At 36.9% G+C, this 22,350-nt stretch overlaps 3 protein-coding genes across 3 annotated transcripts; 2 read left to right on the plus strand and 1 right to left on the minus strand.

The window, feature by feature from the left end:
- Positions 1–277: 277 nt before the first annotated feature.
- On the plus strand, positions 278–4,890 carry LOC137718057 (pentatricopeptide repeat-containing protein At5g65560-like). Its single transcript, XM_068457569.1, has 3 exons — positions 278–3,416; positions 3,856–4,105; positions 4,332–4,890. Exon 1 carries the CDS (start codon positions 414–416, stop codon positions 3,129–3,131), a length of 2,718 nt encoding a protein of 905 aa, XP_068313670.1. The 5' UTR covers positions 278–413; the 3' UTR covers positions 3,132–3,416; positions 3,856–4,105; positions 4,332–4,890.
- Positions 4,891–11,206: 6,316 nt separating this feature from the next.
- LOC137717223 (probable xyloglucan galactosyltransferase GT14) lies at positions 11,207–12,880 on the plus strand. The gene has a single exon (XM_068456515.1). The coding sequence runs from the start codon at positions 11,207–11,209 to the stop codon at positions 12,878–12,880; it is 1,674 nt and encodes a 557-aa protein (XP_068312616.1).
- A 126-nt stretch (positions 12,881–13,006) lies between these two features.
- Positions 13,007–22,280, minus strand: LOC137717560 (membrane-bound O-acyltransferase gup1-like). The gene is made up of 19 exons (XM_068456960.1): positions 21,992–22,280; positions 21,833–21,891; positions 20,946–21,127; positions 20,813–20,861; positions 19,918–20,021; positions 19,752–19,816; positions 18,810–18,880; positions 17,743–17,802; positions 17,499–17,612; positions 17,200–17,324; positions 17,035–17,086; positions 16,307–16,369; positions 16,025–16,134; positions 15,844–15,936; positions 15,642–15,723; positions 14,611–14,688; positions 13,881–13,956; positions 13,747–13,796; positions 13,007–13,322 (listed from the first exon to the last, which is right to left on the minus strand). Exons 1-19 carry the CDS (start codon positions 22,083–22,085, stop codon positions 13,281–13,283), a joined length of 1,569 nt encoding a protein of 522 aa, XP_068313061.1. The 5' UTR covers positions 22,086–22,280; the 3' UTR covers positions 13,007–13,280.
- Positions 22,281–22,350: the final 70 nt, after the last annotated feature.

Genomic DNA, 22,350 nt, shown 5'->3' on the forward strand with positions numbered 1-22,350 from the left:
TTTTGAACAAAAAATCCAAGTGGATTTCAAAAAAGCACTTAAAATACTTCTTGTAAGAAGAAAATGCTTATTATACTTTTGAAATTTAAAATCAATCCACAAAAAACGTTATCAATTATTTTAAAATAACTTCCAAATGAGCCCTAAAATGCCTTCTTATTATAATATTTCAGCAGTCTGATTTCAAACGGTGACAAGAACTCCCAAAATAAAAACCCTTCAAAAAGCCCACTCATTGATTTGAGCTCGCAGAGATTTCTCCAAATTCCAAAACGAACCCAAACAAACCAACTATTTACTCTTATCTCCCTCCTCCTCTTCTTCTTCCCACTCTGCAACTCAAACACCACTTCTTGGTCCGTACACGATGAAGTGAGTTGGGTCGGGTCCTCCTTCAATGCCCGAAGAAGAAGATGATGAGAAAACCCATGGCCGTCATCTGCCACGCACCTGAACCCTTCCTCTTCCTCCTCTTCAAACCCTTCTCTTCCATTTCCTCCGCCGCCGCCGCTCCTTTTCCCCTCTCCAATGAACCGCACGATCTATCCTCCCTGCTCTTCGCCATTCTATCCCGCCCCAATTGGCAGCGCCACCCTTCCCTTAAACAACTAGCCCCCTCCATATCCCCTTCCCATGTCTCCTCCGTCTTCGCTCTCAACCTCGACCCCCGAACCGCCCTCGCTTTCTTCAACTGGATAGCTCTTAAACCCGGATACAAGCACACCGTCCATTGCCACTCTTCTCTCCTCAACATTCTCCTCCCCAATGGGTTTCTCCAGGTCGCAGAAAAGATCCGAATTTCCATGATTAAGGCTTCCAGTTCCCCTCAAGATGCCCTTTTCGTGCTCAAGTTTTTGCGGGAGTTGAATGGTGCCGGAGAGTTCGAGTTCAAGCTCACCCTCAGGTGCTACAATTTTCTTCTTATGTCATTGTCTAAGTTTTCCCTGCTTCAAGATTTGAAAGCTTTGTATTTGGAGATGTTAGACGATATGGTTTCTCCAAATCTGCATACTTTTAATACCATGATCAATGCTTACTGTAAAGTGGGTAATGTGGCTGAGGCAGACTTGTATTTCAGTAAGATAGGGCAGGCGGGTTTCCACCCCGATACATTTACCTACACTTCTTTGATACTGGGACATTGTAGGAATAAGGATGTGGATAGTGGTTACAGGGTTTTTAAGCTAATGCCGCAAAAGGGTTGTCAAAGAAATGAAGTTTCCTATACTAATTTGATACATGGGTTTTGCGAGGCTGATCAGATTGATGAGGCTCTAAAGTTGTTTTCTCAAATGGGGGAGGATAATTGTTTTCCAACTGTGCGGACATACACAGTTCTTATTTGCGCCTTGTGTAAATTGGGAAGGAAATTAGAAGCTATGAATCTGTTCAAAGAGATGACGGACAAGGGTTGTGAACCAAATGTTCATACTTATACTGTGCTCATTGACAGCATGTGCAAGGAAAATAAGCTTGACGAGGCAAGAAACTTGCTAAACAAGATGTTGGAGAAAAGGTTGGTTCCTAATGTTGTCACTTACAACGCAATGATTGATGGGTACTGCAAGGAGGGAGCAGTTGAGGCTGCACTTGGTATTTTGGCTTTGATGGAATCGAGTAATTGTTATCCAAATGCTCGGACGTACAATGAATTGATTTGTGGGTTTTGTAAAAGGAAAAATATACACCAGGCAATGGCATTGCTTGGTAAGATGCTTGATCGGAAACTCTCACCAAGCCTATATACATACAACTCATTAATCCATGGGCAGTGTAAAATGGGTCATTTTGAGAGTGCTTACAGGTTGCTTAATTTGATGAAAGAAAGTGGTTTGGTTCCTGACCGATGGTCTTACAGTTCTCTCCTAGACACTCTCTGTAAGAGGGGCAGACTGGAAGAAGCTCATGCCCTGTTTGATTCTCTCAATGAGAAAGGCATAAAGTCAAATGACGTGATCTTTACTGCTTTGATTGATGGTTATTGCAAGGTTGGGAAAATTGACGATGCCCATTCTTTGTTTGATAGAATGCTTGCTGAAGACTGTTTGCCGAACTCATTCACTTACAATACCTTGATAGATGTGTTGTGCAAAGAAGGAAGACTGAAGGAAGCGTTATCACTGGTAGAAAAGATGTTAAGTATTGGCGTCAAAGCTACAACACATACTTATACAATTCTAATTAAACAAATGTTGAAGGAAGGGGACTTTGACCATGCTCATAGGCTTTTAAACCAGATGGTTAGTTCTGGTAATCAACCTGACCTGTTTACTTACACTACCTTTATTCATGCATATTGCGGCATAGGAAATGTAGAAGAGGCAGAGAAATTGATGATGAAGATGAATGAAGAAGGAATTATAGCAGATTCGTTGACTTACACATTGCTAATTGATGGATATGGGCGTATGAGATTAATTGATTGTGCATTTGATGTTCTTAAGCGCATGTTTGATGCTTGTTGTGATCCTTCGCATTATACATATTCCTTTCTGCTCAAACATCTTTCGAATGAAAAGTTGACGGAGACAAAGAATAATATGGTGGAAATTGATTTGATCCCAAAAGTCTCCTTAATTGATATTAGTGATGTGTGGAAGACAATGGATTTTGACATTGCTTTAGAGCTCTTTGAAAAAATGGCTGGACATGGTTGTGCACCCAGTACCAACACTTATGAAAAACTTATAGTAGGTCTTTGCAAAGAGAGGCGCTTGGAAGTAGCCCAGAGGTTATACAGTCATATGAGAGAAAAGAAAATTTCTCCAAGTGAGAATATTTATAATTCTCTTCTTAACTGTTGCTGTACATTGCAAAAGTATGGAGAGGCAGCAACCTTGGTGGATGCGATGATTGAGGATGGTTATTTACCGACACTGGAGTCCTCCACGTTGCTTGTATGCGGGCTTCTTGATGAAGAGAAGACTGAGAAGGCAAAAGCAATTTTTCGTACTTTGCTTCTTTGCGAATATAATTACGATGAAGTAGCTTGGAAAGTTCTATTTGATGGTTTACTTAAGAGGGGTTTTGTCAATATATGCTCTGAGCTCATAAGCATCATGGAGAAGATGGGTTGCCAGCTTCATCCTCAGACATATTCAATGTTGATTGAGGGAATGGATGGTCCGTAAAAATGTTGGTTTCTGGTATTTAATTCGTTATCTGTGAGCACTACTACAAGTGGAAGTGATTTTAAAACATTAAATTCCCAGAGATCTGTGTAAGCATTATGCATTGTGAATACTGAGCGTTTACACAATAAAATGCTACAAAAGCTCGTTATTGATGTCTCAGGAGAATATGATACTGGATTTGTAGTCTTTGCAGTCTTTATTTGCGCTGTGAATATGCAGTCTCTTCAGCAAGTACAATATGTTTCTCTGGGACGAGGACCTTGCCTTTGTTGACTCAAAATGGTAAGTATGACTGGTACATTTTGGTAGAATGATCTTGGCATCTCTGTGGTGATTGTTATATTTCACTGTTTTGGCTGATTTGATGTTTTAGATTAACGATACATGAAATACTAACAGAGTTATGCATGCTTATTTCCTGCTCACTAGGGTTTAACTGCAAATTGGGAATTGGAAATGTTAGAATGTTATGATTTGTTTAATGTTGGTGCCCATGAAGTTAAGACCTAAAATGGTGGAATGTCAAATTACAGTTTCAAAGCCATTCAATTAACGGTTTATATAGAAGAAAATTGGGCACTGGCCTGATACGACACAGAGAGAAATGTTACGTACACAAAGACATGATAGATCTCCCACACATAAAAAAAAAGTCCACTCAAATGCACCATCTTAGTTTTTCCAAAATTATCTCACATTTGATCATCCTTTTCCTTGTTAGGCCAAAATAAAGAAGGGGATATTGAAGGATGTTTGATGTATAAAAAAGACGGGGAAAGTTCAAATCCTTTGCTGCTTGAGTGTCGACTTCACCGTGCTTGGCAAAGATTGTTTGGGAGATAATTGATTGCTTATTTTGTGCTGGAAGGATGAGCTCAGCTCTGGGCCTGATGTTCGATGTTGACCAAAAAAAGCTTTGGCGCTGATGTTCGATGTTATTCACCCTTCATTCCATCTGTCCATTTGCATAGGTGAGTAATGCCCTACCTCCTCAGAAAAAGATTCAAAAACATGTGTGTTTGATTTCTTTGTACATATGTTTTATTGCATGTACAATGGAATCACATCATCTTTTTGTAATTTCTGTAACTGTCTCGGTCCCCTTATAGTCAATGGTAGGCCAAAAGTAAGCCTCAATGTTTCATTTTCTTCCACTGCAACCACTTATATAGTGAGTGTGACTTATCTGCTTGTTAGGATGCTGATCTTGTATTGCAACGAAGATCTTGTGCTGTAAAAGGAGTTATCAGTGTTTGGTTGCTACATGTATGTGCCAACTATATTAGCAAACCAAATGCAAGAACGCAAGGTCAGCAGGTGGCCATTCTTATACTCATCGGAAAACAGAAATCAGTACTGGACGGCTGTGATTGTGCGTGCAGATTATCGGGTGCAGAACCAACCAGCTGAGCTGGGGGAGATTGGACGGAAGTGCTGGTATTTACTCGATCGACAGCCTTGCTGACATGATATATCTCAAACAGTGTATAGCATTTTCTGGTGATTTCAAACAGCAGATGACAAATATTTCAAGTATGATGAACAATTAATTTACGATTTATTGTATTCTTGTGTTAAATTCCCACGTAGCAATCCCGTCTAAAATGACTGTTCACTTGAGGACGTATGATTGTTGTTTAGGTAAATTAGGAATCTTTCGGGATGTAGAATATCTTTCTTTTTATGCTTGTATTATTTGGAGAGCAAGTTATTCTCTTTTCTTTAATAAATAAAGGCACAAGGCTAGACACATACCTCTTGAAACCTTTCTTCGTCTCTTCTCTACGCCGCACCTTCTCTCTCTCTCTCAATTTTGGCCCTAAACCCTAAAGCCTACTGAAGTAATAATTGATTATAGTTGATGTGCGAGTCTCTTTGTCTAAAAGTTATACGTTAGGCTCACACAAATGCGAGCAAAAATATCTACGAAATGATGCTTTTGAATTAAGAAACGACTTTTTTGAACCAAAAAAAAATTATATTTTTGATCATGCGTGGCATTCTGGTGCAAAACTTGAGACGAAATTGAATGGAAATCTCAATTATGACTAGGATGGGTAAATACCCATTAGTTATAAGTAATCGCGGTTATCTGTCTATTTAAATTTGACGGTTACGGTTATGGGTATAACCGTTTATCCGTGAAATTTGAATGAACGGTTATGGGTATTACCCGCGGTTATAAACAGATACCCATTTAACTGTTTATTTTAATATATGTAAAACTAAAAAAAAAAAATAATAATAATAATTAGTTTCTAACTATGTTTAGTATCTCGAGATATATTTGGTTGTAAAGGGTCATATAATATAATATATATATTTATGCCTTACTTCAGAAAAAAAATATAGTTGGTGGAACGGACTAGTATTTAATATATGTGATTGAATGTGCTAAAACATTAGATTTTTCGACAGTTTTGTTTTGGAGTCTTTTGAAGATTTGACCAATTCAAGATTATGATTACCTTGAGCATTTAGAAACATTTTATCAGATGATGTGTACCTATATATATTATTAGAGTTGTTAGAGATTGAAGTGAAACGGGAGCCACGTATTATTCTATTTATTTTCTTCATTGGTATCAAATCAGAGAAATGAACGTAGAAAGGGACAAATGAGGAAAACATGATTGTTACTTTATGCTTTTCATCTTTTTGTACTACCCATACGATAAAAGCATACGTCTCTTTTAATGCATGTAAAAGGCTTACACACCAAAACAATAAAAATCAAACTTCTACTATTTAAGCAATATAATTTTGACTTCTATTCTTCCATTTTCCATCCTTAGCCATATGTGATTGTTTTCTTTATGTAGGTATTCACACCAATTTCACAACTGAAATCATTACTTGAGTATTTATAGTCTCAACAACTACTAATGTTAGTGAGAAACAATTCAATAATTAATTACAAAAAACAAAAAGGCACAAATTTGTATTACTTGTAGGCAATTAACCCCATTATTTTTCTTAAAAAAGGCACAAGGTACGAAGAAATATCATCACAGTAATTCCCAAGCCTATCTTTTCTCTTTATGCAGCTCCACCTCCACCCCTCTCTCTCTCCTTTATTTAAATTTAGGCCACAACACATTGTTAAATACGCTCCTGACACTAAGCTAAGGAGCTGAATGCTTGTTTACTACAAAGTCGTTCACAATATTCATCAAGCAATCCAAAGTAATCTATAAAACATGGTTTCAATTTCAATATTTTTTCAGCAATGATTTCATGAAACATTCACCATGAAGCATGAACTCTAATTTTGCATTTTATTTTTTTTTCAAATTATAGACTCATCTTAAATTTATTGTTCTTATAATTGTGGTGAATTGAATATGCGTGAATAAGAGAAGAAAAAAAATGAGATTTTTCAAACCCTACATGCATGGGAGCTGCAGTCTGAAGCCGCGCTGCCCAAGCCACCAAGTCGTTCGTGCTCCAAAAGTCTAAGGTCCAAAACAAAGCCGTTTTGGATCACCTTTCTTACGGACCTGGGCTGTCTGCCGTCGACCTGCAACCCAATTGGGCATATGCACCAAACCGTCCCACTTGTTTTATTTTTCTTTTGGGCCTTGTTTTATTTTTGGCTCGCATGAAATAATAAGCCCATGGGTTAGACTTTGTTTTTCACTTTTCCTTCTTAGCCCAATAATTGAGTATATAATATGTTAACCCATTTACTTCTCCTTTGTTGCCCAGCAACCCAACAACCACTATTTTGAGCCTGCAAGCCACGACAACCCCATATTTTGGGTCGTTACTCAATCTTTTCACACATAGGTCTCGAAACTATTCCCGTTCACTACAAGTATATATTGTGTTTGTTTGTAGGTATCATGAACCTAGAGTTCGTACTTAAACTCGAACTTGAAGTTTTGAAAATAAGTGCCATAGAAATTCGAAGTTTCATAAAACAATACACCCATAAAAATCTGAAGTTCTTGTAGGTGATTTGTTAGGATTACATGTAGATGATACTTTTAAAAACAACTGTAAAATTTAGTTTGTGCAAATTACTTTATTGTCTATAATTTTATTTTGTGATAGAAGACAAAAATGTTTTTTCACCCTCTTATAGTTGACAGAAAGAGTTTCATTAATATGTGGTTTAAATTAACTTCTTCTTTACAAATCTGTTATGTGTAAATAAACTAACTTGAAATAGGTCCAATTTTATGGAAAGAGATCCTCTCCAGATCCCTTCCACCAAATCCACCCAATTAATCAATTCAGGTCATTGAAATTTAATCCAATAGCTACAAATAGGGGGGCCCTTTAAAAGTTACAATAACTTTAGCCGTTAGACTAAATTTCAAGCCTTTAAAAGTTATAATAATTTTAGTCGTTGGACTAAATTTCAAGGATCCAAATTAGGTGATTGGGTGGATTTGGTGGAAGAGATTCGGAAATGATCCATTTCCCAATTTTATGGCCTAACAATTAGATTAGTCCAATTTTTAGTTATTGTTTTTATATAGGTCCATGAATAGAACTTCATGTGTCAGCACTTTTTGTTGTTAGGTTGATACTTTGCATTGTGATTACTATTTTACTCTACTATAGCTATTTGATGGAAAAAGAAAAAAAAGAAAGAAAAAAAAAAAAGATACGATCGGTACTTTACAATTTATTCTCTTTGATGATAATCGCTAAAAAGATAGCGATTATCTTGTAAAGTAGTCGCTATTTTCATACCGATCCTTTCCTTTTCAATTTTTTTTTTCAGTTTTTTATTTTTATTTTTTATTTTGTTAATGTTTCTTTTATTTCTCTGACCATAACAACAAACTATCATATTCGTGTTTTCAAAATATATTTTTTCCGTGTAAAATATATTATAATTCATTTTTAAACACTTATAATCAATGATTTAAAACCTAAATTTAAAGATATTTTTCTATTTTCTCACTTTAAGAATCAATAAAAAATAGTTTTAGGACCTAATAATCGGTAGGATCAGATCCAAAGGTTTTGCAATTTTTTCTTAACTCCAGCGCAAGATATTTCTTAAAGCTAAAATTTTCAATTTTTTTTTTTCATAAAAAACTGTGCTATAAGCCAAAGTTAGAGTTATTCTATTCGCACCACATATTTCCTAAAATTAATTTGGGACACTTTCAAAATTTTGGACACCTACAAATCTCTTGGAGGGCCTCGCTATTAGTTATATTATTTTTCTATTTTTTTTTTCAACTCAGGTATCCTATTAGTCGGCATAAACCCAGATTTTAGCTAATCTTTTACAATATAAACTACCTATCATATAAGTACTTTTACAGTCTAAATTACATGTCATATAAGTACTTGTACAAGCTAAACTACCTATCATATTATAATATTAGTCGGCATAAATTTAGATTTCAACTGATCTTTTATAATCTAAACTACCCATTATATGTACTTTTACAGTTTGAACTACCTGTCATATAAGTACTTGTACAAGCTAAACTACCTATCATATTGTAATTACCTATCATGGTGGAATAAGTAATTTTACATGATTCTAACAGTAAGATTACTTGTAGTTCTCATAGCTTCATGCGAATTCAAATTTGGATACTAACAATGGCGTAGCCAGAAATTATTCGGTGGGTGAGCTAAGCAAAAATTATTACTACAGAATCAAGTTTTTAATCCTATGTTGCCTTCATAAAGTTATATAATAGTAAAAAATTGAATGTAGTAATTTGAAGCAAGAATTTTATGCTATGTTTTCTAGGTTTCTAGCCTTCAAAGTTTTTAAGTGAATAAAATAAGGAACCATTTGTGTGACATCCCACATCGCCCAGGGGTGTGATCCTTAAATGTATATTCCCATCCCTACCTAGCACGAGGCCTTTTGGGAGCTCACTGGCTTCGGGTTCCGTAGGAACTCCGAAGTTAAGCGAGTAGGGGGTTAGAGCACTCCCAGGATGGGTGACCCACTGGGAAGTTGCTCGTGAGTTCCCAAAAACAAAACCGTGAGGGAATGGTAAGCCCAAAGCGGACAATATCGTGCTATGGTGGTGGAGCGGGCCCGAGAAGTGATCCGCCCCGGGCCGGGATGTGGCAATTTTGGTATCAGAGCCAATCCCTGGCCGGAAATGTGCCGACGAGGACGTCGGGCCCCTAAGGGGGGTGGATTGTGACATCCCACATCGCCCAGGGGTGTGATCCTTAAATGTATATTCACATCCCTACCTAGCACGAGGCCTTTTGGGAGCTCACTGGCTTCGGGTTCCGTAGGAACTCCGAAGTTAAGCGAGTAGGGGGCTAGAGCACTCCCAGGATGGGTGACCCACTGGGAAGTTGCTCGTGAGTTCCCAAAAACAAAACCGTGAGGGAATGGTAAGCCCAAAGCGGACAATATCGTGCTATGGTGGTGGAGCGGGCCCGAGAAGTGATCCGCCCCGGGCCGGGATGTGGCAATTGGTATCAGAGCCAATCCCTGGCCGAAAATGTGCCGACGAGGACGTCGGGCCCCTAAGGGCGATGTGGGATGTCACAATTTGTGATATGGAAGTTTTAATTTATTACTATTAAATATAATATTGGTTAAAGTGATGAGTTTATTTAACATCTATTAGCTCTTATTATTCTTAAAAATGGGCTTACTAATAAAAAATTTCATTTCTTATGGGAAATATGACAATTAAAAATCATCAACTAATCTAAAAATTAATATTTGTAAGCTTGAAGAACCAAACTCTCCCTATGCTATAGCCTAGGGGAGCCTTGTACTTAGCTCCACCCTTGGATACTAATCTGCAGGAATTGCGAGGAAAATTCAAAACAGGAGTCGAATAGAGTTTTTGATGAAACGACGAGATTTGATGAGTAACACTTTTTTTAATTTTTTTAATTTTTTTTTATACAACGATATATTTGACACTAAAAAAGATGATAGTTTTTTTTTTTATGAAATGATGAGATTTGATGTGTAATTTAAAATTCCATGTTAATTCTGGAAGAGCCATGATAAAACATTCAACGATAGTCGGTGCAATTTTGTTTTCAAATTATGGACACTTTAATTGCTCTACTTATTAGACCCTACCTATGACTGTGCAATACATTAGACCCATATCAAAACATGCGGATCAGGATCCTCTCCTGAGCAAAGGGTGAGGATCCTCCTGACCAAGCCCATCGGGCCGTTGAAATTTTATCCAACGGCTACAAACAGGGGGTCCCTCCATAAGTTATAATAATTGTAGTCGTTGAATAAAATTTCAACGGTCCGATGAGCTTGATCAGAAGGATACCAATGTATGATTGAGACTGGTAACAGGCTAACTATGTTTCACATATTTTTTAGCACATTGGTCACCTTAGGGCATTCCTACAACTGCACGGATGGTCTCTACAGTTTCCCCGAAGGGAAATTCGAAATTTCCAGAAAGTGGTTTTTAACTTTTATCAAAATTTACCCTTTTATTTTATGAAAAGTCTTAACGAAACATTTTTAGTACTGTTCACTTTTAACGTTAAAAACATTTTTACTCTAAAAAGTCACACATGATACTATTTACTTACAACACATTTTTGTCATTTTTATTAAAACTCAAAGTTTTCAATCTATTTTCATTAATTTTCTAGCTTGTAATTTTTATTTATTTATTTACCGGCTGGCTTTCAAGGAAGGAGATCATGAATATCAGGATCCGAATCCTAATTTAATATATATGGAAATATGTAATCCTAGCACTGCCATATTAGTTTTCGATTAAAATCTGTTTAAATATAGTATCTTTTTATATATTGCATATTATCTCTTAAAAAGTGCAAAGTAAAGGCTTGTAGCTCAAGTCAACTTTTTTTTTTTTCTCTGTCTGCGTTAATGGCATAATCCATGTATTTCCTGTGAAGATACTCAGAATTAGTGCTTAATTAGTTTACCTTAATCATTTCTTAACACTATTTTTCTCTCTCGTTTTTGTTTTTCATAGACTACAAGAGTGATCATGATCATATCATAAACTACTAATCTCTCCTTAATTTATCATTTCTGTTAGTGGATAAGGCTTGGTTGTTGCATTTCTATTAATCTCGTCTCGTTCTTACATGTGTTCATGATCTCGACAATGATGAACAAGCAGCAGCAGCTTTTCATGGAGAAATCATCCGTCGCAGGAAAATGCCATAAAAAACTTCGGTTTGCACTTACCACTTCGTTTCTTTCGTTCTTTGTATTGATTTTATTGAACTTTTCGGATCTAAGTGCCGGAAGAAATAGTACTCGTGGATTCACGTTTCTCATCAACAACTTTGGCAATGTTATTTTCAACCAACAACCTCATTCTACCTCTCTTCCTCTCAATGGAACGCTTAATGCCACAAACTCTACTACTACTACTACTACTACTACTCAAGCACAATCTTCCGGCCGTGTGACACAAGCGCCAGTACAACCAATATCTGATGAGATTGAGAAGAATGACGCTGGTTTTGATTCTGATTCATGCTCGGGAAGGTATGTTTATGTTTATGATCTTCCTAAGAAGTTCAACCAGGACCTGCTCAAGAATTGCCATTCACTTATGAAATGGACTGATATGTGCCCCCACTTATCAAACATGGGACTTGGTCCTAAAATTCACAATTCTACAGGAAAACTAGTGGGAAATGGTTGGTTTGCTACAAACCAGTTTTCTTTGGGAGTTATTTTCCATAACAGGATGAAGCAGTACCAGTGTTTAACCAATGATTCCTCCTTGGCCTCTGCGGTTTTTGTACCCTTTTATGCCGGCCTTGATGTGGGACGATACCTCTGGGACTACAACACATCGGTGAGAGACGCTTCTCCTCTCGAATTGGTGAAGTGGCTTTCGCGTAGACCTGAGTGGAAAACAATGTGGGGAAGAGACCACTTCTTAGTCGGAGGGAGGATTGGTTGGGATTTCAGGAGGAAAACAGACGACGACTCTGACTGGGGTTCCAAGCTTATGCTTTTGCCTGAAACCAAGAACATGACAATGTTGTCAATTGAGGCGAGCTGTTGGAACAATGACCACGCGATACCATATCCGACATACTTCCATCCCTCAAAGGACAGCGAAGTGTTCGAGTGGCAGAGAAGAATGAGGAAGCGAAAAAGGCGGCATCTCTTCTCCTTTGCCGGTGCTCCAAGACCTGATCTCAAAATCAGGGATTTGATCATAGATCAATGCAAGTCTTCATCCAAATGCAAACTTGTTGGTTGTTACAAAGGTGCAATTAGGTGTGATGACCCTCTAAATGTGATGGAGGTGTTCCAAGAGTCAGTGTTTTGCCTGCAGCCTCCGGGGGATTCTTACACTCGGCGATCAACTTTTGATTCCATCTTGGCAGGCTGCATTCCAGTATTCTTCCATCCCGGTTCGGCTTATGCACAGTACTTGTGGCATTTCCCCAACACTCCATCTAAATACTCCGTGTTCATATCAGAAAACGATATCAAGGATCAAAAGGCGATCATCAACGAGACGTTGCTTCGCATTCCGAAGCATCAGGTGGCGGCAATGAGAGAGGAAGTCATAAGATTGATTCCGAAAGTAATATATGCAGATCCAAGGGCACCTAGATTAAAGACAGTTGAAGATGCATTTGACATAGCAGTAAAAGGAGTGCTTGAAAAAGTAGACAAAACTAGGAAGGACATGAAGGAGGGTCAAGATCCTGGCAATGCTTTCTGGGAAATAAACCCTACAAAATTCAATATGCCTAAGCTCGCGAAAGAGGGAGAGAAAAATACAAACAGAATTGTAACGAGTGTTTAGTGTGTTTCCGTTTATTAATCTTAGACGCATCAACTCTTTGAATCCCGAGCATTAATCTTAAACCCAACAATCGCGTTATGTGTCATATCTGTCCGCCTAATATAAAACAAGAAGAAAACAATGAACTCTATCGAAAATGTAGGAACTTTCTCTATGAATGTATAGTATCTTCCTGTCCTAATTGGATACAACAAAAGAATGGAGAGCGATGAATGATTACTTTTATCTGCCAGTCATGTAAGAAGATCTCAGTAGTGAAATTGAGGTCCTTGGCGTGAGCCAGCATACATTAGATTACAATGTTGGCAAACCTTTCTCCAGTTCGGAACTTCAGGACCTTGGTTTCCACACCAGCATTTAGCTACGGGGGCCAACAAATCAAACCTTACAGCGAGCCAATTTAGCTGCTACTTTGCTTTGCATCACGGATGTGGAACATAAGCTGCAAGAAATGCAACTTCAGACCACTCAGAGAAATAGCAGACACACACCCACTATGATATGCATACAATTGTCCCATGTCTGCTTATGTTTTTATACAATGTTCAGGGTTTAGGGTTTATATCAGAAACAAAATTGAGCGAAAGCCTGAAACGTCATGTTGGTACAAGATAAATATAAGCCAGAATATATAAGAAAATATCTGAACTCCTACGACTAGGCCTACATATAAATCTAGTCATTTGTTCCACTATATTTAGGCATTAATAGTGAAGAAATCGTAAAATTACTATAAAATACAAAATTTATGCATTTTTCATCTAAAAACATATCCACATCGTGCCTTAACTCTGTGAAACTAATTCTAAAAGGTGATATATTTAAACTGTACCCTTATAGAAATAAGCAGATCATTGTGAAATTACCTTTGTCCCTACATAAAATGTCAAAAGCATGCCAGCCAAAACGGGGAGTCCTGTACAAAGAAAATCATAAGTCCCCCAGAAGCAGCATTGTATAAGGATAACAAGAAGCTTGAGGACATGAAATTTTAAATTACCTTCTCGTTTAAGGAATTGAGAAATCAACCAACTAATCCCAGATGGTCCAATAACAAAACCGACAAGGTTTGCTACCTGCATAAACATTGGATTTAATGAAAATTGGAGGCAGATTCTAAAAATAAACAGTAGAAGGATTAGCACTTTAATTGAATCCTTGTATTGTTAGCATTTATGCATTCTTGTAAACACATAAGGTGATTTATCGTATCAGTTTGGCAGATGCATATAACACTATACGTTTTTAAGTGCTAAGTACACTAATACCTGTGGGATGCACAAAAGAACCCTCACAAAAAATTTAGGCCTACACTTTGCTCTTTAAACGCATAAGAATCAATAAAAACTGTCACTGTAAAAAGGCCTTAAGCAGCTCGAATCATTTAGCCCTTCAAAGGAGAAAAGTCAAACAGCTTTCCCAGAGGGTAGGAAAAAACTCCTAAATGTTTAAATTTGAGAAGGTAGAGAGTTTCAGATATATAAACATCATCGAATTAGTCTCAAAAAACCAATCACCCAGCAAAAAGACCTTATTACTACTACCTTTTCACTCGAGTAAATTTTTAAAACCTTCCTAGTGGAACTAGCAATTTAATCATCTGATTTTACTTTAAAGATCCTGAGAACTATTCTATAAACATGCAAATATCAAAAGTCAATACAGCATTAACATGAATATAAAAAATTATTATGATTGGTATATGCTTTAATCAAGTACGTGATACAGACCATGAGGCAAGTGATCGTGATTGCACCAGCTACCGCACTAAGTTCACGAACAACAAACTCCCCATGAGTACTCTTGAACTGACAAAAAATACATCACAAAATCGAAAATGTTATGCTTGTCAGATAAAAGAGAGAAGATAAAGGTTGATATACTCCTCTTCTCTTCCTCTCACTCCCCTTCTCATCAAACAAGCTTCGTATATATGTAAGTATCTTTTAATGTAATGAACTAGAACGAGAGAAATCACAAGGCAAAAGGGGTTGTGGAGCAAGTTTGTGATTTTCTTCCAAAAGCTTCAAAGTACAAGATTAAGTCCTTGATGTTTTCCCCTAAGGGTTGAAAACCTCTAATTCTTGAGCAACAATGTTCCCCCTTACTCCATCAAGCGGCCATAATAAGCGAAAACAAATCTATTTTTTTGATGTCTATAAGATGCTCTTTCAAACTCCTAAGATAGTCAAAGACACATGACTCCAAACAAGATTTTTGAGAAATTTTCCTATATCTTGATGTTCCAAAATTCTGTGCTATATCTCAACCTAATCAGCTAACGTGATTAAACCAAACAGGGGGAATAGAGGGAAGAAGTTTCTGAAAATTTTGAACCTTTGGTGCTTCCTAAACAGGAAAAAAACACACACACAGTGACTTCAAGAGGCAATGTGGCAGAAAAGGAAATACGGGGGCTAAAGTGGACATGGGCCAAAATTCAGGGGCAGGCATGGAGCCAGTCACAAGAGTGGTTGGGCTACAGCCCAACCCAAGTTGACAAAATTCTTTTTTACCTCACTTATAGTTCTAAAGCCACAACTCATATCCACTACAACATCTGAGTATACATTCTCAGCGGTATCCCATTTAAAAACTTGGGGATGTCCTTGTTCAGGGGTGCAGCACTGAATACCTTCGAGCCAACAACAGCTAACTGATTGGCTATATGGGAGGTACGAGAATTGGAATGATCATCCTCCTATAAACTAAACCAAACAAAAGAAAAACGGCAAATGTAGAATAGGAACACTGAGGTCACCTGAAATGCATTGGTTGCTGATTTCAGTATCATTTCCGGAATAAAGAATAAGCAAGTCAGCCATGCCCATGAAAGAAGCTTCCTAATGACAAAGACGGAAATTAAGATAGAGTAAGGAACAAGTTTCAATAATGCTCTACCCCCATTTGACGGAAAGCTAAGATGTATTCAAGAAGAAAAATTCAACAGCAGCAACAAGTACCATTCTAGATCATGCCAAATGGCAACAAATGTGAATACAACCCAGACATTGAGAAGCTTTCTCCGAGTGCCCCCAAGAGGAATGTACAAATACCTATTGTTTTCATTTCCCAAACAAACATGTCAGGGATGGAAAAAGGATTACAAGAGAAATTAAAAGCATAACAGGTTGAAAGTTTCACCTCACAAGCCATTTGTTGTAGGAAGCATGCCAGTTCTTCCAAAAAGTTTCCAAGTTGTAGCAATTATTTATACACCTCGGCATATTCTCCGGGACCTCAATGCCACATATCTGCAGTAATTAGAAAAGTCATGGTCCCGCTGCAAAACAATATTAATCCTAAAAGCTTGTTAAACCACAGTGCAGATCACGTTTACAACTAATTTATAGTAGACGGACAACCCAGCAGTAAACGCCAAAGTTCAGAAGAAATGGAGATAAAAATTTATTTGCATATACACACCAGTGACCAGAACCGGAAATAGCGCCATATGAGAAAAAACTTTAGCCACATGAACATTAAGACCTGCACCATCATAAGAAAGTAAATCACCTTGACCTAAGCCAAAACAAATCCATGAAGTCACCTAACAAATAGAATGGAGATCCAAACAAAGTGAAAGGAAAATACTAAAAGACCCAATTTAAAAAAGGGTCATATAAAATTTCACCAAAAAAATTATTAAATCCATTTGAAATAAGTAACCCATTAAAATTACTTTGTGGCAGACTGCAGAGTGTACGAGTATGGTGAGGAACGATAATACTTACATAAGCAATTCTTACATCATATCTATGAGGAATGTAAAGATAACAATTTAATGTTTGATACTATTACAAATGAACTTATTACAAATAACAATTTGAGAACTGTTTTTAACTAGTAATAGTTAACTCTCTCATGCGGTTTTCTTTGTCCAAAGAAGCTTATCGATATCATGTATTTTAAGATATATTCATTATTTTTTATATTCTCATAAATCGGAACTATCAAATTATTCAACATTTAGTCCATGCATAGAGTCTAAGGTGCGTGTGTCTTTTGTATTTTCTGGAATCAAATACTACATTACCACCTCAAATGAAAAGTACATTCTGTTGCTTCATAGTGTACTTTCAATCATATAAAAAGCTTGAGATATTGAAATTCTAATCATCAAAGACGTTGATACTGTAAAGATCATCTCTTACCCCATATCCAATAATAAACACATCCATAGGATGTAACTCTTTCCACATGCCACTAATAGGTACAGAAAAAGAGAACTTAGTTAATACAGTATCCAAAAGATAGAATACACATGCATGGGTCACTCACATACACAGTACATGGTGTACCTTTAACTAGAGACTCACCTGATTGCAAACACATTGTAATAGAAAAGATGTGTCATTAGTTCCATCAGAAGAAGACTGAACACCCAGCGCAAACCATACCAAGCAATGTCTTTAGCTGAAAAGTTATTTTGAGGAACATCCAACTGAAAGAATATTTCAATAAAGTCAAATACTGAGGCTCTGCAGTAACATACAAGCACGGACTATCCTCTCCAACGATATGGGAAGCACATCCAGTGAACTTGACAATCCAGATATGACCAAATATTTCAAATTATTTAAAAAACAAAACAGTACGAATATTGAAAGTGACAGACCTGTGAGGCAAATGCATTGAAGCTAGCAATTGGCCCAGTAAGATAAAGAGGTGCATACACCAAATAAGCGAGGTATGTCGTAAAGGCATACTTGTCATTCTGGACACCTCTCTCCTGGGTATAACAAACACATTTATGAACACATGGAAAATCCATTTGGATGAAAGTTGATTTGAGGATCCATCAACTGCAATAATAGTAGAATACTAGACCTGCACTTAAGTAGAAGGCATAATAAGCTAACCTGTAAAACATGATAACAAGTTTTCCCCAATTTACAAATATTGCAGCGCTGAATGTGTTTCTGCATACAAGAACAAATATCACCACTTTGTAAATAGATAAAGAACACGGTATTAAATCCTTGACAATAATCTGCAAACATGAATAAGCAGTGAAATTCCATCAGGAAGAACTAGGAATCACCAAGATTCACTGTATAAGCATCAGAAAGAACTAGGAATCACCAAGATTTGCTGTATAAGGTTTACGGTAAACCAAAGAGGCTTGCTGAAAATATGCTAATGGATACTGTACATGAATTGGCCTAAGAATTTGTTGTTAATACTAGATTAAATGCTGTTAATATAGTAATTGGCAAGCCTGTGAAGGACAATGTTAAAGTAATTTTGAGTGTGACCACAGAAAACTAACAAGATATCAACTTCAAAAGCAAGCCGCAGAGCAAGAACATTGAAAAAAATGCAGGGTTGAGTGATGTGAAAGTAATAACCACTCTTGACTCTCATACATAGAATCAGCTGGAAAGAAAAATACCATAAAGTTCTAGAGCAATAAGTAACACATGCTCGTTATTCTTTCAGGCCACAATCATCGGTGGGCGTAGGAAGTCAAACAAGTTTGGCATATACAAAAAAAATTAATCTCCTGAAAAGGTTGTGATGTATTAATTACACGGTATATTTTAGGTTCATTGTTTTGGAGTCTCACTTCAAATGTCTTTAAGTCTCTTATTGTCACATGAATAGGTGTTGTGAATTGTGTCTTTTAGAATTTAGAGTGTATTAGCTGTGAGGCTAGACTTTTTTTCTCATTTCTATTGTAGTGAATCCAATACACCAATAGTTTTTGCCAAAGGCTAGAGAGTGAGTCCAGATCACTCTTTTCTTCCTTTCTCTTACTATTGTCCTGCATCATCACCATTACCAGAAGCCTTGGAAGGTTTGAAACATCGTGTCCATGTAGACACGGCGACGCAGTAATCTTGTAGCACACATACTAGACAAGAAGGGGGAGGGACACAAACAAAGAAGAGAGCATACAGATCACAGCTCAAAGGAACACAAATACCTTATGGTCAAAACGAGAATCTCGATGTGCCCAATGGTAATCATAACCAAAGCTTATCATCCGCAAAACAACTGTCACAAACAACCAGAATTAGAGAAAAAAACACCATATAATAGAATCACAAATATATACTAATGTACAATAGCAGGTTGCAGCATTACTCATTGTGCTTTGTGAATCCGTTCTTTTTTTTTCCTATTAACTTCCATTCCTATTATCTCAATTGAAAGCTTTTACTTATTTCTATTCATGCAATTACTGAATAAGAATATAGGTACAATGAACTCATCTCCCAACTAGTTATCTCTCCACTGCCTACCTCATAACTTAATTGGGGGCACCAAAACCACAATTTTACACCAGCAGACAAGGCAGAGATCCTTAATTACCAAATAGACCCATAACTCCTTGAAACGACTCAAAGTTTCAAACATATTCATCCACCATTTTGGTTCTCATATAACAATCCTTATTCCTTAGACACCCTTGACCTATCATCCACAAAGCTCCAATCTGTGGCATTGTGGGTCTGCTCCAAGCTGCAGTAATCATGAAATAAGTTGGCTGTATTTGGTAATTATGCAAACCCATCTCTGCAGTCTGAGAACCCACTTCCAAGCTGTTCCAAGCAGCCAACTTATTTCATGTCCATCTTTTAATATCTAAGATTATTCAACTATTAGAGGATTCTCATACTGTAGAGATGGGTTCTTTTGGTATGTCATTCGATTCTGAGAAAGTTGGCTGCTTGTTCTGTCTCACAGATCATACTGGTAAACCCATCTGGGTATTTTGTAGGATTGCATATATAGATTTGTGTCTACATAGGTATGCAAGTATTTGACGAAATGTCATATATATTTATATATAATTAAAGCATAATCATGGAAGTATGATAACTGGAATTAATCCGTCAAACCAATAACGAGGAAAGCACAATACCAAAGTTAAAGCAAATGTGCCATCTAAAGGTGCCCCGAAAGTTGTCCAAATATGCCCAGCGTTGCCTACATAATAATATGCAGAACCAGTAAGCAGATATATCACAATTCATTTGTTAAGTACCCAAAGAAGCGCTAACTAGCCTAGCCTAGCCAACAAAACTCACCCAATTATGGAGAATGAATATCCTTCATAAACACGATTGCACAGAAGAAAGAATATGTTGAAAATCCATAATACAAAAGGGAAATATTTTGTTCGTGCAAATATCTGCAAAAACACAGGTACAGTAATGTATGACAAGAATTCAAAACTGTAGCGCATAACTCTGACAAAGAAAGTAACAAAATGAACTCTTCAAATAGACTCAAAACAGTAGCCCATATGATTAATCTGATAAAGCATACAATAACAGAGTTTGCAATTATAAAATCAAATCTTAGGGGTTTTTTTTTGAGAGGGGGGGGGGGGGGGGTGTAAGGAATAGAATATTTTCATCAAACCTGACTGTCAAAGTTACCCTGCACCATTAATTTCACATGCATAAACAGTTAACATTTGAAACGCAATTAGGGACAATACAGAACTTTTAACTCCTGGAAGCTCAAAGCGCATGGTGGAATAAAGTGCACAAACTATCAATTGCTACGCCAACAATACATAGAAATCAAGTTTTGCCCTTCTTAAGTCTAAATATGTTGCAAAACAAATTCTTCACATGAAATCATGTTGTTTCGGAAGCTGGCCAATATTCTTTATGTATCATAACACATACTTTAAGACTAAAGGTTCATGTAGGACCTGTATATATCAGAAAACCAACCTAACTGAAGGAAAATACTGCAACATAAATATAAACAGAAAAACACTAATGATAATGGTGATAAAAGAAGGAAACTATTATTGGCACTCCAAAAATCTAACTGTGAACTCCTCGTAAGAGTATTTTTCTTTCTAAATATAGAAAGTTTGAAGTGCACATTTAGATTTTTGGAGTGCCACTAACAATTCCCTAAAAGAAAATGCATTGCATTATGCATCCAAGCATGAATGGAGCTCACCTTTACCAAGAGAAAATTCATTGAAGCGATTGAGAGGATAAATAGAATGCTTGCAGAAACAATGAAAGTCAGAGAACAGCACCTCCTTAGAAAGAGCATAAAATCCAAGTATTGTTATGAAGGTAAGACATACCAGGCTCCATGCAGATATGCTAGGTATGTGAAAGAAATCAAAATCCAAATAATGGACATCCCTCTCGCTTTTAAATGAAAGCTTGTCCTCAAAAAATTAGCGATCAACGTGAACATTGTGAAAACAACGGTAAGAATTGGTAAATTTCCTCGAAAGTTTCTCCATTGAGCATCAGAAACATCCTAAGCAGAAAAAGACAGGTGCTTTTCAGGTAAGAACAGGTATATCAGAGAACATAATTTGTATAGTTTTTTGAGTTTTCAGTACATCCAATGTTTTTCACACCATGGCACTGCAGTAACTCAACACACGAACAAGAGTCACATATAGAAACGGAGCAATGTTTCTAGTATTTAAATGATAACTTCTGCCATCAGATACACATTTTAAGTCACTACAATTCCGTTAGTGATAACTTCTGCCTCAATCTAATTCGCATTTTCAGCATTAATCTGCTCTTATCCCCTATTTTCCAAACCATTATTTTCTATGATAATTGTGAAGGAATAGAATTTACGTACATACGTGCATCATATACACATATATCTTCAAACACCATGCCATTTGAATAGCATCACTAGCCCTTCGGGAAACACACTAAATTTTGTCGAACTCCCATGTTTAGCCAGCTCAAAACTCAAGAGCTGAATGCTAATCCCTAAAACCCGACTCCACACCATAAAACAACAAATCGAAAACTTAAAACACTGAAGTAAGACAGCAGCGTGTCAAAGTCCGCTTCGGAATTTACAAACACACACACACAGTTAACAACAGCAGAGCGTTGTCCCAACTATCTAAACTAGAATTTCGCTAGTTATCATTGAAATAAAACTGAATTTATAAAGAGAAAAAAGAAATGAATGAAATTGAAAGAAGAAACCCACATTGAGGCGAGGAGGAATGAGCCATCCAGGACGCAAACCGAAAAGCTTAGCATAATGATCTGCGTATCAGTAAAATGGACATTCAATTTTCAATTAATAAATAAATAAATAACGAAAAGGAAAAAGAAGAAAGAAAAGAGATTAAGAAATGGATGATACCGCGAGAGATTTGGAGGGATCGATGGATGATGAAGGCGTAGAAAGCAGCTGCGTAGAGAATCAAAAATCCCACCTCTCCTTTCAACAACTTCATAGCTGCTGCTGCTGCTTCTGCTTCCTCTCTCTCTACTGAATTTCAAACTTTGAATTTGTTGTGTGGTTTGTTCTTGGTGACCAACGACACCATCTCTCTCACTTCGTTTCTGTTCTCTCTCTGCTTCTGACGAAAGGGACAGTTTGGTTGACGACTCTCCTGCCACCTATAACAAAAGAGATCTAATAATACCAATAATTACAAGTCTGCCACTAATGTCCCTACCAAAAGTTCGGAAATTCCTGCAAATATTTCATTTCCATTT

The sequence above is a fragment of the Pyrus communis genome, chromosome 15 (assembly GCF_963583255.1).
Source record: "Pyrus communis chromosome 15, drPyrComm1.1, whole genome shotgun sequence".
Lineage (NCBI taxonomy): Eukaryota > Viridiplantae > Streptophyta > Magnoliopsida > Rosales > Rosaceae > Pyrus > Pyrus communis.

What these genes read in the sequence shown, in the direction of transcription:
- LOC137717560 (XM_068456960.1), bottom strand. Translation starts at nt 22,085, where the DNA reads ATGAAGTTGTTGAAAGGAGAGGTGGGATTTTTGATTCTCTACGCAGCT. An exon ending in CTTGTTATCATGTTTTACAG is followed by an intron (nt 17,613 to 17,742) that starts GTTAGCTTATTA and finishes TGTTATACCCAG; the next exon opens with GAGAGAGGTGTCCAGAATGA. An exon ending in CATTTTATGTAGGGACAAAG is followed by an intron (nt 13,323 to 13,746) that starts GTAATTTCACAA and finishes CATTTCTTGCAG; the next exon opens with CTTATGTTCCACATCCGTGA.
- LOC137717223 (XM_068456515.1), top strand. Translation starts at nt 11,207, where the DNA reads ATGATGAACAAGCAGCAGCAGCTTTTCATGGAGAAATCATCCGTCGCA.
- LOC137718057 (XM_068457569.1), top strand. Translation starts at nt 414, where the DNA reads ATGATGAGAAAACCCATGGCCGTCATCTGCCACGCACCTGAACCCTTC.